Consider the following 16,245-nt stretch of genomic DNA (forward strand, 5'->3'; position numbering starts at 1 on the left):
AAATTAGATGCCTAACTTGTAAGACTAGTCTAAGCAGTTTATGCAACTGCCCACTCTCTTGACTTGGAATCAACCTACTTCAGGTTTCGGTCTTGACTCGGACTCAACCCTCTTCTGGTCTCTGTATTGACTTGGACTCAACCCTTTTCAAGACTCTGTTTTGACTCGGACTCGACCCTCTTCTGGTCTCTGTATTGACTTGGACTCAACCCTTTTCAAGTCTCTGTTTTGACTTGGACTTGACTTTCTTCTGGTCTGTTTATTGACTTGGACTCAATTATTTTTCACTTCTCGGTCTTGACTCGGATTCAACCCTCTTCAGGTCTCTATCTTGACTTGGACTCAACATTCTTCTGGTCTCTGTATTGATTAGGACTCAATTAATTTAACTTCTTCGTCTTGACTCGGATTCGACCCACTTTTGGTCTCTGTCTTGACTTGGACTCGACCCTCTTCAGGTCTTGGTCTTGATTCTAACTTAAAGTCCCTGTAAAGTCAAAATAAAGTATGTGTTCTGAGTTTGTCACACCACAGAAAAATGTTTTATTAGCCACTCAGCCAAATTTGAATGATAAAAAAGCAAGTACAAAAAATAAGCTATCAAATTCTTGAAAAAATGAGCAGTAGTCTCTGCTCTCAAACGCTGGGGGCGTTTCTGCTGGCTGCGCAGCAACTTACACTCATTGGTGGGCACGCACTGCCGATGATGGCACAGTTGTCGGCGCGACGGGAGGATGAAGGCCGAGGCGGAAGATAGTCGGTTCGGCCCCATTCACCAGTAACAGCGGATTATCAGTGAATACCAGTTGTCTCTGACTAAAGTTTATAAAACTATCCCGTGTAAAATTATCACTACAGAGCCGGGTTTTGGCGGCGATCCTCAGCTCTCCATCAAGGTGGCTCTTCACAAAATGAATCCACCTCTTCTTGATGTGATCGTTTTTCGGAAATTTAAATAAGGATACCGATCTGTTTTGTACGTGATCGCATCCAGGTAGTACGCATTTCCGTGACGAAGGCATAGCTAGCTAGCAAACTGTAGGCTGTAGTAACTAATAGTACTGACAGTAACTCGCGATTGAGCGGCAAACTGATGTGAATGTGCTCTATTTATATTGTTAGGGGAGGGGCCAGCCTCGGTGGCTTCAGTGCGTCATCAAGTAGGGGCGTGTCCAGGGGCTCAGGGGCTCCAATGCGCCATCGAGCCCCCGTTTTAGCCCCGGCCAAAAAATCCGGAACACTTTTTTTTTTTAGAATTGCCTTTACAGGGAATTTAACCATCTTCTAATCTCTGTCTTGACTCGGAATTTACCCTCTTCAGGTCTTGTTCTTCACTCTGACTCAAACCCTTCAGGTCTAGATCTTGATTTGGACTCGACTTTCTTCAGGTCTCTGTCTTAACTTTTGCTCAACCCTCTTAATGTCTCTAACTCAATCTACTCTCGACCTTGACTCAAACTGTTCTAATTGTTGTTAAAAAATTGTTGTTTGAAGTGTATTTGGACATAACTGTCCAAATTGTTGTTAGAATCGTAGTATAAGTCAATGACTGCAAAATATGTGTCTATTTTTATGTCTTATAAGGAATATTAGGATAAACATCTGAATCTTATGAAGCCTAAATGGCCTCTTCAGCAATAAAAAAAACAAGCTTTGCACAATAATTGTTTACACATAGATATACTTTTTTTTTTTTTTTTTTTTACAATAAGCTGTCAGATGCTTTCTTCTTAATAGATTGTAAAAAAATAAATAGTGTGTCATGGGTCAGCCTGCTATAAAAAGTGGTTGTAGGCTACATGACCCACACTGACTTATTGTCACAGCTGAGTGATAAAGTTGGTTGCTTAAAGTGCTCAAAGTGCACTGACTCACACCAATATGTTGTAATAATGGTTACAACAAGAACGGATTTAAAGTTGCAACTATAACTGCAACAGTGTGAGACTTTAGAATGAGCTTAACTGCTTTTAGCATGATTGCTGATATTCAAGGATGTCTTTCTGCAGTTCACATGCCATTATCAGAGCGTATCTGTCTATAAGACCATTCATATCTCTGTCTTCCAAACATCTGTGCATAGACCATATTGAAAACACAAGCATGGCTTGTCACCAGCATGTGATTATGCTGATGTTCCCACCAGGCTTCAACTAGATTGTTAAGCCAGAAGTTCAACTTTGGTCCACTTTGCAGAATATTCTGGACAAGAACTGCTTACTTAAATTGGATGATTTGTTACACTGATCATGCTAATGATCGTAAATCATGCTATCCTGTTAATTGAGTTTAACCTTGGGATTTATCATTTGTTGTGATAGCTGGTCGTGAAAGTGGAGATTATGGATGGCAGCTCAAAGACTCTGATGGTGGATGAGAGACAAACAGTCAGAGAGGTGATGGACAACCTGTTTGAGAAGACACACTGTGACTGCAATGTGGACTGGTGTGTGTGCGAGACCAACCCTGACTTACAGACTGGTGAGTATTATCCACACACACACACACACACACACACACACACACACACACACACACACACACACACACACACACACACACACACACACACACACACACACACACACACACACACACACACACACACACACACACACACACACACACACACACACACGCATGTCCATTCAGTCGTCATCAGCTTTATAGGATTGGATCTTGCGAAGATGATGAAGTGTGTTCTCATTGGCGTGCTGACAGGCAGGCTCCAGTGAGCTCACAGTACAAAGCTGACGTACCACCATACACATTCACTCTCACACACCAAACGACAGGTGGGTTTAATTTACTGTCCCAGACACTGTCACTCAACCACCCTATCATGAGGAAATACAGTCCTTATGATCGAAATCCCCCTTTACTCTTTCCCCATCTGCTGTGAGGCTTCATCTACAGCCATTATGTGTGCTGTCTGGTTGCCAAATTTTAGATGAATAGACTTAAAGAGACTGGATTTTTCTGGCTATTGCTATTTCATTTGTTTCCCTTATGAAAAAGAAGTGCACTTAATTTTACTGAATATCGTACTCCAAACCGTATAATATATATTTGAAATACTGTACTTGGAGATATACTATTGAAATAAAGAGTGTACACTTTCATGACTATGTTTATTAATACACTTAACAAGTGCACTTTGTAATATTTTCAAATTAAAAGTTTTATTTTAAAGTCCTTTTAAATCAGTATGTTTTAATAATCTTTTTGTCATGCTTTAAGTAAGCATGCTTTACACTTATTTTGGATGTACTGACTAACATACTAAACCACATGTAAAGTACTTGATTATAATTTTAACTGTAGAGTCTTATTTGATATTATTTAAATATATACAAACATTTTCACATTTTCATTTAATTGTAAATAACATGCAATGGCATCAAATATAATTTAGTTTGCACTTAAAGGGTTAGTTCACCCAAAAATGAAAATTCTGTCATAATTTTATCACCCTGAAGTTGTTCCAAACCTGCATGAATTTCTTTCTTCTGCTGAACACAAAAGAAGATATTTTGAATAATATGGGTAACCAAACAGTTTATGGATCCTTAATAGGGAGAAACAAAAAAAACTATAGGAGTCAATGGGACCCATCAACTGTTTGTTTACACATATTCTTCAAAATAGTAAAAACTTAAATGAATTAAAAACATAACGATTTAACTTTGTTGATGTACTGATGTACTTAAAGTTAAACTTTCAATTTGACTTAAAGTTAAGAGTCATGAATGTGTACTCTCTTTAAGTAAACCTTTTTATTATTTTATCAGTATCGTAATTTTTGCAAGTACCGTTTTTAAAAATATTCTTTTAAGATTTGAAGTACACTACAAATGCTCATTCAATGCAATTACGAACATATGGGTGGGTGGTGTGGGCCAAATATTATAGCTTAAGAATATAGGCAACTGAAGAAAAAAAGAAAAAAAAATTCAGCTGACCACTAATCTTAATATTGTGGGCGGTGTGCCTCCTCTTTAAAAACAAGTTGCCTAGGTAAAAGAGTGTGAGGCAACTAAACAAACATTTCCAAAACAGAGTCAATGTTTAACTATGTTAAATATCTTTGGAAATTTGTTACACCCAGGTTAATTTTAGAGAAGTATCATGCTCGCATGATGATGTTTCCTACTGTGAGTGACTTATAATCATGAGCTAAGTACTGATGCGAGAACATCTAAACAGCTGACACACACAGTATCCACCTTATTTTTAATGTAAGAGTGGACACACTTGTACATTGAATGTGTCTGGCTTCTGGTGTCATTATTACATCTGTTAAGACAGCAACATAGTGTCAGCCCAGATCCGGGCAAAAACACTGTCTCAAGTGTTTCTCAGGAAGACCAAAACGGAGAGAAAAAGATGCGTTTTCAAACTAAAACGTATGTGTGTGGACAAGGCCTAAACCAACTTGTTGCTGCTTGTTATTGCAAACAGTTTTACAGTTTACTGTGCTGTGTTTTTTCACCACTATACTCCCATCTGTTAGTGTGCTCTCATCAAGTTGAAGGACAGGAAATCATACATATGCTCAGGGAAAATAGCTTCCATATTAACCACACTTAACGTCAGACCACCTGTAAGCTCTCATCATTCCAGTTTCTAATCAGTATATGCAGTCTTTAACAACATAGTACCTATAAGACCACAGTGCCTAGTTTGGCATCAGTGCCCTGGAAGCTTCACACAGTAAAAACTCCCCTTTGGTTAATAAGTTTATGATAATCATATTTAAACTTATTATAAAGTTATTTATATATATATATATATATTTTTTTTTTTGCTATTATATATGCAAAAAGGAAGTTTTGTTTTCGAGGAAGTTCTATTCTATATTTGTGCTTGCTGTGTACTTTTATGCTTATTAGAATGCAGATTAGTGATGGGAAGTGCAGATACAGTATTAAAGGCCTATCATTTGATACTGAATTTAATTATTATTACTGTATTATTAAAAACTTTTTAGTTTATTTTTAATTCATTCTTTCAGAGGACCTTTTAGCTTTAATCCATATTTTATCCATGCATTATGTCATTTTTTTACAATTTACAAACAAAAGTATATTATCAATGAAAACAAATATATAAAAAAAAAAACATTTATTTATTTATGTGTGCAATTAAAGTTAAACCTTCTTTAAAGCATTTATGTATGTACAGTACAGTGTGTATGTATTTCAATCATGACAACTCTCGAAATTTAAACACTATTTTATTGATAAGAATGGAATGACCTAAAGGGACTAGATTTTCAGCTGCTGCTGGCGGCATGAGTAAAGGAACTGTCGGAACATGCACATACATACAGGGAATAGGATTCAAGCTGCTGTAAGGAAAGTAGGCATAACCCCCTAGTAGATTTAGGCAGGTGGTGCTGGGGAAGGAGGAGGTCTAAGAAAATTCCCATGCCGTTCAAAAACAAATCGTACGAATTCGTATGAGTGAGGTCGTATGAATTCGTACAAATTAGCCACCTTTTAATCACTTGTATAAACTCGTACAAATTGGTCGTGAGATAGCGTTGGGGTGTCTAAGAAAAGTCCCATGGTGTTCTGCACTTAGCTGAGCCAAGTCGGGATGGAAATAAATAGGTCACATAGATAGATTTAGGAGAACCACTCACCTGCTCGGAAGAGTTTAATGATTGTTTCATTAACTGTATGTATGTGTCCAATTAAATTTAAACATTGTTTTCCATCTTGTAGTTGGTAAGCTGCAAGGTAATCCCAAGATTGTTGGTTCAGTTCCTTGAACACAAATATATACCTTTATTGTATTTTAATATAGCTTTGAATAAAGGTGTCTGTTAAATCAATCTTTACACAAAGTATTAATAACTTTAAAGGGGCATTATTGATTATCAATATTTATTTATGAAAATAGGAAAATGCAGTATGGAAAAAAAACAACGACATTTGAATTGAGTTTGACCTTTCCACAGAACGAGGGTTTGAGGACCATGAGAACCTAGTCGAGCCTCTTTCTACATGGACCAGGGACACTGAAAACAAAGTGGTTTTTCTTGAGAAAAAAGACAAATATGAAGTGTTCAGAAACCCTCAGGCAAGTATTTGCATTAATATGTGTGCTTCTTGCCAATGCAATTTGAATTACAGCTTATGAAAATATCACATTGAAATACAAAAGCGCTTTAAAAAACGCATTTCCCTTGCAGTTTATTGTTTCACAGAAGTGACATTTCCAGTGCGAAAACTGCTCTCTGACTTCTCTATTTCTAGTTCAATAAAAATGGAATAGAAATGAGAAAACCAGTGAAACTCAGCATATTGACAGCTTTCTGTAATTGTAGATGTCTAGAAGACTTCTTTGGTGTAGAGACCAACATGATTACTTAAACATGAAATTTGGTTGAATGCTGATTAAAATGAAGCCCATTTCAATTTCTTTTACAGTTATTTTATTTGTGGAAAAAGGATAAGAAATCTCAAATGGACATGAAAGAAAAAGACAAAGAACAACTTCTGGAGGTGTGTCTGTGTTTAACTTTTGATATAATTGAGAGATTTAATGTCAGCTTACCAATGTAGACATTTATCAAAATAATTTAATGGAGTCAGATTTAACGTCTTAATTGAAGCCATTTAAAGAAATAATACAGGTCTAAACAAGTTTGACCCAAACATGACAATTGTATCATCATATACTCACCCTTATGTCGTTCCAATGTGTGTCCTGCGGTAAATAGAAAATTTACATGGAATGACATAATAAAGCGAAGGATGAAAGTCTTAATGTCTGGTTCTGTATTTCTGGGTATAGGAGAATTTTTGTGGAGCCTCCATCATTGTGCCCGACCTTGAGGCCATTCTGTATATGAAGGAGGATGGCAAGAAGTCCTGGAAACAGCGCTACTTCCTACTTCGAGCCTCTGGATTGTATTACTCACCCAAAGGCAAGACAAAGGTCAGCTCAGGCAACCCAGACAGTAAAACATACAGTGCACTTTGAGTTCAGGCAAATCCTCGCTTATTAAGCTCAATGTACATCAGTTTGCTTTTTGATTGAATACTTAATCACAACAGACCTAAATGATAACCGGCTTTGTGAAAATGTCAAGAAATTAAATTGCTGTGTGTTATGGGGTTCTCTCTCCGTCAGGCATCCCGGGACCTTGTGTGTTTGGTCCAGTTTGACAATGTGAACGTCTACTACTGCAAAGAATACAGAAACAAATACAAAGCACCAACAGACCACTGCTTCATTCTCAAGGTACAGTTTTCATATTATGGTAACCCACTCTCACTTTAACATTAATAAAGAGTTTGGATCAGAAACATACAGTGGGACAAGGACAAAGATGAATCAAGTAAAACATGAAAACAGCCCACCCTTATGAAAATATATTGCACTTAATTGTGTTGAATGTGCTCTTGTAGTGTACTTAACATCTTAAAAGTATATATTTTTAAAAACTGTACTTGCTGGTAATATAATATTAATGAAAAAACAGCCCATTTAAGTGTACTCTTAAATGTTTCTTAACACACGTATAAGTACACTTTTAAAAAAGCACTTTCCAATAATGTCAATTTAGAAGTTTTAGTATAAAGACCTTTTAGATCATGTTTAATAATCGATTGCCATGCTATATAGAAGTACACTTATTTTGATGACGTTGACTAACTTAAAAGGCACATTTAAAGTTATAATTATAAGTATATTATATATAATGGTATATATATTTTAAATGTACTTTATTGCAACTTTATCATTACAATTACATGTATATTTATATGAAATACAACATACAAGTTTAAATAGAAATAAAATTTATATATTTTGGCTTTAATATAATTGCATTTAATAAAAATTTAAACCATAATACATTTAATTTAACTGCAATTAACATGCAATTAAATGTTCAAAATACATTCAGTTTTACACTTATGTATATTTTTGAAAATACATTATTTAATAAGCACTTATTTTTTTGAAGTATTCAAAAGGTTTGAAGGTTTTCATGGACATGGAAATTAGCAGTACAGACAGGAGAACTAGGCTAGATGAACTTGTTTTCCTGTTGTTTTCCAGAGTCTCGGCTGAGATGTGGATTGAGGTGTTGAGATGCTTAAATAAGCAAAAACAGCTTTCTGTTCTCATTCTGTAAATAAAGCAAAAAAAAAATATTTTCACAATAAAATGCTGCTCTATAAGGCTAGTCATGGACATGACAGCAGACATAAATGACGTGAGGTTTAGAGCACAAGAAGAATGTAAATTACATCCCTCTAAAAGGCACCCGTTTCCCCTTTGCAAGTAGTGGAGCAATAGTGTGATCAGGTTCTGCAACCCTTCAAAATGCTTCACTGGTCCAAAGCTACATCCCCCAAATGATATTCCAATGAAGGGTATACGGTTAAGCTACAACGATGTACAAAAAATGTAAAACTTTTTTTTTGTACAGATGACAATGTTATCAAAACGATCCCCGTTCACACAAATCTGTCCCTTTTTACTTAATTTAAGATAATGTCAAATCCTTTTAACACGAAAACCTCGAAAACATATCATCATTGAGTCTGTTGAAAGGAACCTTACATTTTTCATGATGAAAAAAAGTTATATTGTGTTGATTTGTGTAATTCTTATAACCACTTGTGATGATGTCCGTATGTGGACAGTGACATGTCCAAGTGACGTGTAACAGTGACGTGTAAGCATCCCCTAAAACTAAATGGCAAACCTAGTCTCAGGCCAGTGTTAGAGTGAAACCTCAGCTTTTTAAGTAATTTGCCATAATAACAAGGTGTCTTTAAGTACTCCAGGCAGTAGGGGATTTATCTGATATTTACACACCATAAATCAGCTTGGTTCTCTTTCATAAGTGTTCACTCAAAGACCATTACTCTTACTGGTAGGTGTAACCTCCAAATCCTGCTAGACACAGATTGTACAATAATTATTTCAAGGTGTGTGCTTCTTTCATGCCTGGTGCTACCTCCAAAGATAAAAGCCAATATGTTGCATCTGAACGTCCAGAGTGCAGGAAGTGGTTGGGAAAGCATCTTTTCCTGTTTAGCGTGCATGGATGAGAGCTGACATTAACTGTGGCAACATGAGACATAAGGGATGAGGGTTTGAAGATTCACGGAAAGTGAATCTTTCTTAGATAGAAAGGGGCTAAATTCAAGAAATGGTACAGTATTTTATAGTTTATACAAAACAGTATCTTAAAAAATATAACGGTAACAATGTATTTTACAGTGTCCTTGTTACAAGTTACATCTACTTGCTGTTACTAACAGTAAACTATGCATCTACTACTAAACGACTACATGCAACTAACCATAAACTAAATCCTAATCCTAACTCTATAGCAAGTACATGTTATTTATTATTCTTACTTAATTCTTAATTGTATAAATACACTGCAACAACGACACCTTAAAATTAAGTGTAATTAAAATAACTGATGTGTAAACTTTCTAGATCTGGTAAAGAACTTTAAATGCTACATCTTGCGTGAAGAACGACAGTGGGTCTAAGAGCGAGCCTTGTGGCACTCACAGCTTAATCTGTATTTGTTCAGACAGTTTTATTTTTATGCATGCATGGTGGTAACAGTCTGATAAATATAACCAAAACCAATCAAAACTAGCAGTCTAAGAATGCTATCATGGTTCTCAAGCCTTTCCAAATGAATAATATAGTCTATTATTTGAACAAGACGGTTTAGTAGACAGCCTGACACAAGTTGTAAAAGGTCCAAACAAAAATAAATTCGGGTTATTTTTTGTGTTCAGACTATGCAGTTGACAGAGTCTTCCTTTAATTAAAGTCTTTGCACACAATTCAAAATACCTCAACTTAGTTTCTTACCAGTCTATACTCACCTCTAAGAATATGAATATGTGATGAAAGTGTTAATACTGGGTTATTGTTCTACCAAATTAAAAACGAGGCATGGAAAGAAAATCACTAGCTAAAAACTAATTTTGGACAAAGACAATTATAACTGTAAAAAGCTATTTTACCAACATCAACCCAACGAAATACCTTAAGGATTATAGCAAAACTAGGTCCTCTGACATGTCGATGCCTTGCTAAGAAAGCATGACAAATCATCAGGGGTGTTTAGGTTATGTTTAGGTTAGGTTAGGTTTATGTTTGTCAAGCAATTGGGAAATAAAACGCAATAAATGTAATACATGCACAATTAAACCCTGACTCGCATGCAAAGGGGCATGTATTATTTTCATGTATGCAATAATTAAAAATTATAAAGCTCAAGATTTTTGTGGTTCAATTTAGCATTATTTAGGACTAATCCTAAAGTGTGGCATGAGGGGCATTGGCAATCATCTTGTGATATTAGTGTGCCATCCACTGTCTCTGCTATGCAACTGCAGCTCAATAAAATATGTAATCAAAACAAAGTTAATATCACCAACTGTCCTTGAATACCCTAGTAAGTTGTTACCCAACCCTTTGTTGTTTTAAAAACAACAAAAAACATTGATTAAAGATTCAACCCCTAAAAAATGAATGGTTCCACAAATCTATGGAGAAATGACAGGAGAAACAATAGGGGATACAACTAAATGAAGCATTATTATCTTGGCCTTCTCAGGTGTGTATATCAGGTTTATGTCATGTTCATATGGTCACTGTGATCTGCTTTCAGCATCCTCAAATTCAAAAAGAATCCCAATACATCAAGTATCTGTGTTGTGATGATGAGGTGACCATGACTCTGTGGGTGACTGGGATACGTATTGCAAAGGTGAGCAGAAACCAGGCCACACACCAAAAACCAAAATAGATAATGATTGTATGATAGACACTAAGTTTAACTTTTTGCAGCAAAAATTGGCTTTATAAATTATAGTTTACAATATAAACATTTCTACTATTTTAGCTGTATTGTGTTGGGTCCTATTGTGAGCTGTCTACTTTGTCAAAAAATAATAATAATACAAAAATGAGTTCTTCTACCTTATTAACGGTCTTGTTTTGTCATGTTTTTTTCATAGTATGGTAAGCAGTTATATGAAAACTACAAAGCCGCTGTGAGGAAAGCAGCCGGCACTGCGACCTGGGCTAACCGCACTATCCAGGCCTCCTCCAGCGCATCCACACCCTCACCTACACCTAAAGGTAGAGATAATCAGCTAAATAGATTGTTATAAAATGTATCATAGATCTTGATATATAAAAGGAATTGGATTACATTTTTGTGTCTATCTTTCAGCCAAAGCTGCGAATGGACACGCTCCTCAGCTTCCAAAGGACACCAAGGTACCTCTAAATCTATCAGTTGCCTTAATAATGAACAACACCATAATATAATACGATAAATAATATAAGTTCATGGACCATACTGAAGTGTGGCCTGAATGTAATGTTTTCAGACACTTAACTGCATGTTAATTGCAATTAAATAAATTATAGTTGAAATGTATTGACACACTTAAGTACATATTTTTATAAGATTTCATAATTCTATTTTCTATTAAATATGGTTGAAGTGTACTGCCGAATGTACTGAAAAGCATTTATAGGAAACTAAAATATACATATATCATTTCTATTGAAACTTGTCATGTTTTCAATATTTAATTACACATTTGCCATGATAAAGTTGCCAATTGGTACATTTAAAATATATTAACATTAAATGTATTAACGAATAACACACTACAGTTAAAATTATAATTTACATGTGCTCATGTTTGTCAACACATCAAAATAAGTGTACTGCAAAGGATTACTGAACCATAATTTTAAAATGTATTATAAATAAAAGTTTAACTGTTAATTTGTCATGATTGCAAAGTACACTTTTTAAAATTTTACTTAACTCTGTTAAGAAACAGTCATGAAAGTGCACTGTCTTTAAATACACATAGTTGCCTTTTATTTCATTAATGTTATCTGAAAATATTTTTAAATATACTTTAAAGATTTAAAGCACACAATTAAGCACACTACTTTTTCACAAAGGGTGAAGGTTCCTTTAGAGTTGTTTTAATCCCCTTGTAATTTCATAATTAATTTGAAATGCACCTGAATGCTACTTTTGTTTTTGAAGGGTCCTGGCAACCAGACATCTTTCCCACCACCTCCGCCTTCAATGGAAACCCTGCCTCCTCCACCACCCGACCCCATGTTGCCTCCTCCACCACCCGACCCCATGTTGCCTCCTCCTCCCCCCGCTCCTCCTGCCAGCACAGCCAAAGTCAACAAGTTTCCTCCTCCACCTCGATTCCCACAATCCTCCTTCCCAACTCCACCCATGGATGACCTGCCTCCACCACCACCTCCTCCAGAAGAGGCCGAGCTGCCCCCTGACTTTCTTCCTCCACCGCCTCCTAGTTTTGCACCTTACGGGGGAGACTCGCTCCCCCCACCGCCTCCAGACCCCATTACCTCCCTTCCACCTCCTCCTCCTGGTCCCCAAAACTTTGCATCTGCAGGTGGAGCTCCACCACCTCCTCCACCCCCGCCTCCACCACCAGCTCCTGCACCGGCTGCCCACCCATCCGGCTCCGTCAGAAAAATGCCTCCAGCTCCACCAAAGAGAACTACACCTCAACAAACAGCGCCCCCAGGTGGCGAACTCATGTCAGAACTGATGACAGCGATGCTGAAAAAGCGCAGTCAACAATGATCTTGAAGACAGATAGAGATAATTGATGTGTTTTTGTAGTTGGACTGAGGAACTGACCGCCAAACAACCGTTCTTGGCGTGACATTGACACACATCTTTAATTCTTTTGATGTTCAATATGCTTGTATTACACCACCAGACTAAAATATGTAAATACTTTGTACTTACGCACATAATCAGATTATATGTATTACAAATTTGCTATATCATCATTGCTAATGGAATGTCATAATAAATAAGGTTTTGCAAAGTTAACTGTTGAACAGATTTTGGCATGCCTAATTGTTAAACAGGAGTAAACGAGATGCATGATGCAAGTTTTTTGCACTTTTGTAGAAATTCAGAAACAACCATTTTACAAAAGACATCCATGTCCATTGTTCATATAACGTGCATATATGTACATATAGCGTTGAACTATACATCCTCCAATCAGATCATCCATTAGGAAGTGTGATTACAATGTCATAAACTATATTTTTGGTTCAAATGATGCTGAAATTTGTGATTTTCATTCGACCCTGAGTTAGGAAGAACAGCTGACCCTCAGCTGCTGAGCCCAGGATGGAGGTTTACTGGCATATCCGGCTCTCTCGGCCTCTTCCTGCTCCATAAACGGCTCCATTAAAGTCTTCTGCAACAGTGCCACCTAGAAATACATAAAAAATACTGTCACCTAAGAAAAAGACAATACATAATGGTCTGTCTTAAGATGTTACATTCTATGTATAATTGTCAAGTCTTCATTCCACAGTAATATATTAAAGAAAATACTCTAAGATATATGATAAGCATGATCATGACAGCATATTAGTTTGACATCACATGTAATAATACCTCTGAAAAGTCATTTTTCTCTGCTTTTCTGATAGCAGATTCAGCCATCCAGTTCCTCAACACATACCGTGGGTTTACTCCTGAACAATAGAAAAATTACAAATAACATTAAATACAACATAACACTTGTAAAACATACCGGTACACTAGCGTTTAAAAATGTACGGTCAGTAAGTAAAAATATATATATATATATTATAATATTATTCAGCAAGGATGCATTAAAAGGGACAATAAAGACACTTATATTACAAAATATTTCTATTTCATGTTTCATGTATCAGGGTTTCCATTAAAATATAAAGTTTTCAAACTTTGTTGAGCAGCAAATCGTCTCGGGTTACGACTGTAACCCTTGTTCCCTGAGAAAGGGAACGAGAACTGCGTCGAATGACACTTTGGGGGAACGCCCCTCAGCGTAGCGCCTCTGAAGCATGAATGAATCTAAGCCAATCTTGATTGGTGTTGCGTCATGATATAACGTGTGACGTTACAAGGTACGAGTCGCAGGTCTCATTCTCCAAGCCCCACGGAGGAAGCGTACGACCAACTGCTGCCTACCCAGAGGCCCATCACCCAGAGGAGCGTAGAAAGCCACAATGGCAGCCACGTACACCTTGAGTGTAGACGTGGTAAGACCAGCCAGAGAAGCGATCTTGGAGGAACTCCAGCACTGAAGCCACTGGGCAGTTAACTGGGTCCACCTCACGCTCTCTACACTATGTGGTGAAAACATTCCACTTTAGGGCCGTACAATTTCCTCGTGGAGGGAGCTCTAGAGCTGAGTACGGTCTCCACTACTCCTGCTGACAGGCCAGCCTCTTGATACTTTGCCCCCTCAGGGGCCAGACCCACAGTTTCCATAACTCCGGCCGAGGGTGAAATATTGAGCCCTCTGTCTGTGTCAGCAGGTCCTTCCTGATGGGAATCTCCCACTGAGGGCCGTCCAGGAGCGATATTATGTCGGAGAACCATATTCGGGCCGGCCACAATAGGGCTACCAACAGTAGACTGATCCCGTCGTGACGGACCCTCTCTAGAACCCCCGGGAGCAGAGCGATCAGGGGAAATGCATGGAATCCAACCCCAGCGGGGCTGGATGTGTGAGGGAGAACCACAGTGGACAGTGGGTCGTCTCTCGAGACACAAATAGATCCACTTCCACTGGGCCGAACCTCTGACATATTGACCCCACCACCTCGGGGTGGAGCCTCCATTCCCCTGCCTCGACAGGATTTCTGCTCCCTGATTCTGATTCCCTGGGATGTATGTTGCTCTGAGAGACAACAGTTTCCCTTGGGACCACAGGAGGATCTGATGTGCCAGTCTGCACAAAGGGCGAAACCTCAGACCCCCTTGATGGTTTATATAGGCCACCACTGACATATTGTCTGACCTCACAAGGACATGCTGACCTTTGAGGTCTTGCAGGAAGCTCCTCAGAGCTCGGGACACCGCCAACATTTCCAGGCAATTTATGTGCCAGGAGGAATGATGGTCCTGCCATAGGCCTGTCATAAGGCACCTGCCCATGACCGCGGCCCCAGCCCATGAGGGAGGCGTCTGTCGAAACGGCTTTCTGGTGACATGACGCTCTCAACACGGGACCTTGGGACAGAAACCAAGCTTTCTTCCACATAGATAGGGAACGAAGGCATCTGCGCGTATCCCTGATCATGTGGAATGGGTTCCCCTTTGGGGAGAACCCCTTGGTGTTCAACCACCACTGCAGGGCCCTCATGTGCAGCAGGCCGAATGGAATGATGTTGGACGCTGCTGCCATGAGTCCTAACACTCTCTGAAAGTGTTTGACAGTAATGGCTTGGCCTAGCTTTATCCTGGTCACCGTGGGGGGCTCTAGACGAGTCACTCTCTATTTGCACCTGTCTATAGGCGGAGGAGCTGGTGGATGACTGTGGCTGCCCACTGGGGGCAGACTTCTTGGATTTGGAGGGTGAGGGAAGTATTGTTTGAAGGCTGCAGACTGTTTCTTCGCCTCCTGAAACCTGTCGACGAAGGTGTTTACGGCGTCGCCGAACAGGCCAGAAGTCGAAATCGGGGCATCAAGGAGGAAAGCCCTGTCTTTCTCCTTGATGCCCGATAAATTTAACCATGAGTGTCTCTCCGAGACCACCATTGGGCCGGTGGCACGGTCCGTTTCCTTGGTGACTCGGAGAGACAAGTGCAGCAACTCAACTCAACTCAACTCAACTCAACTCAACTTTCTCAACTTTCTCAACTCTGCAATGTCTTTAGGAGTTGGACCCTCGCCCTCATCAATACCCTTTAGAAGGTCGGCCTGGTACGGTTGAAGTCCTGCATAGTGTGCAGACTATATAAGCACTGCCCACTAAAGATGATGTATCCCTACAGGGTTTAATGGGCAGCACCGGGGTTTTCAGGGATGATGCGGATTTGGGGGATAAATAGGTGGCAAGCAGCTGTTCCACCCGAGGCATCATCCCATAACCGTACTCTCTCGCACCCCCAGGATGTTACTATAATTTAAAACAGGGAGGTTGGACACGCGAGCAGAACGTGGTCTGTTCCACGATTTACACAACTCGTTGATTGTGTGACTCGTTGCACATGATTGTGCTCTTATGTTGGGACTCTGATGACTATGACTCATTCTGCCATCTGGACATTATAATCCTCCTCATTGAGCATGAAGGTGTTGTGCTCTCGTCTTCTCTCCGTCTCAACCAAGCATCATTGAGGAAGAAGTTATGATGGACAAACCGTGCTAAAAG

At 38.6% G+C, this 16,245-nt stretch overlaps 1 protein-coding gene across 1 annotated transcript in view; it reads left to right on the forward strand.

Annotated features, from left to right (window-relative positions):
- apbb1ip (amyloid beta (A4) precursor protein-binding, family B, member 1 interacting protein) overlaps nucleotides 1-13,427 on the forward strand; it is a 36,528-nt gene extending 23,101 nt beyond the window's left edge. Inside the window, exons 6-14 of the mRNA XM_079601731.1 lie at nucleotides 2,322-2,481; nucleotides 5,966-6,087; nucleotides 6,438-6,512; nucleotides 6,805-6,948; nucleotides 7,144-7,254; nucleotides 10,670-10,768; nucleotides 11,019-11,142; nucleotides 11,237-11,283; nucleotides 12,077-13,427. Coding sequence (XP_079457857.1) covers nucleotides 2,322-2,481; nucleotides 5,966-6,087; nucleotides 6,438-6,512; nucleotides 6,805-6,948; nucleotides 7,144-7,254; nucleotides 10,670-10,768; nucleotides 11,019-11,142; nucleotides 11,237-11,283; nucleotides 12,077-12,655 — 1,461 coding nt within the window. The 3' untranslated portion in view covers nucleotides 12,656-13,427. The remainder of the gene's footprint in view (nucleotides 1-2,321; nucleotides 2,482-5,965; nucleotides 6,088-6,437; nucleotides 6,513-6,804; nucleotides 6,949-7,143; nucleotides 7,255-10,669; nucleotides 10,769-11,018; nucleotides 11,143-11,236; nucleotides 11,284-12,076) is intronic.
- Nucleotides 13,428-16,245: the final 2,818 nt, after the last annotated feature.

The sequence above is a fragment of the Phoxinus phoxinus genome, assembly GCF_949152265.1.
Source record: "Phoxinus phoxinus genome assembly, chromosome: 24".
Lineage (NCBI taxonomy): Eukaryota > Metazoa > Chordata > Actinopteri > Cypriniformes > Leuciscidae > Phoxinus > Phoxinus phoxinus.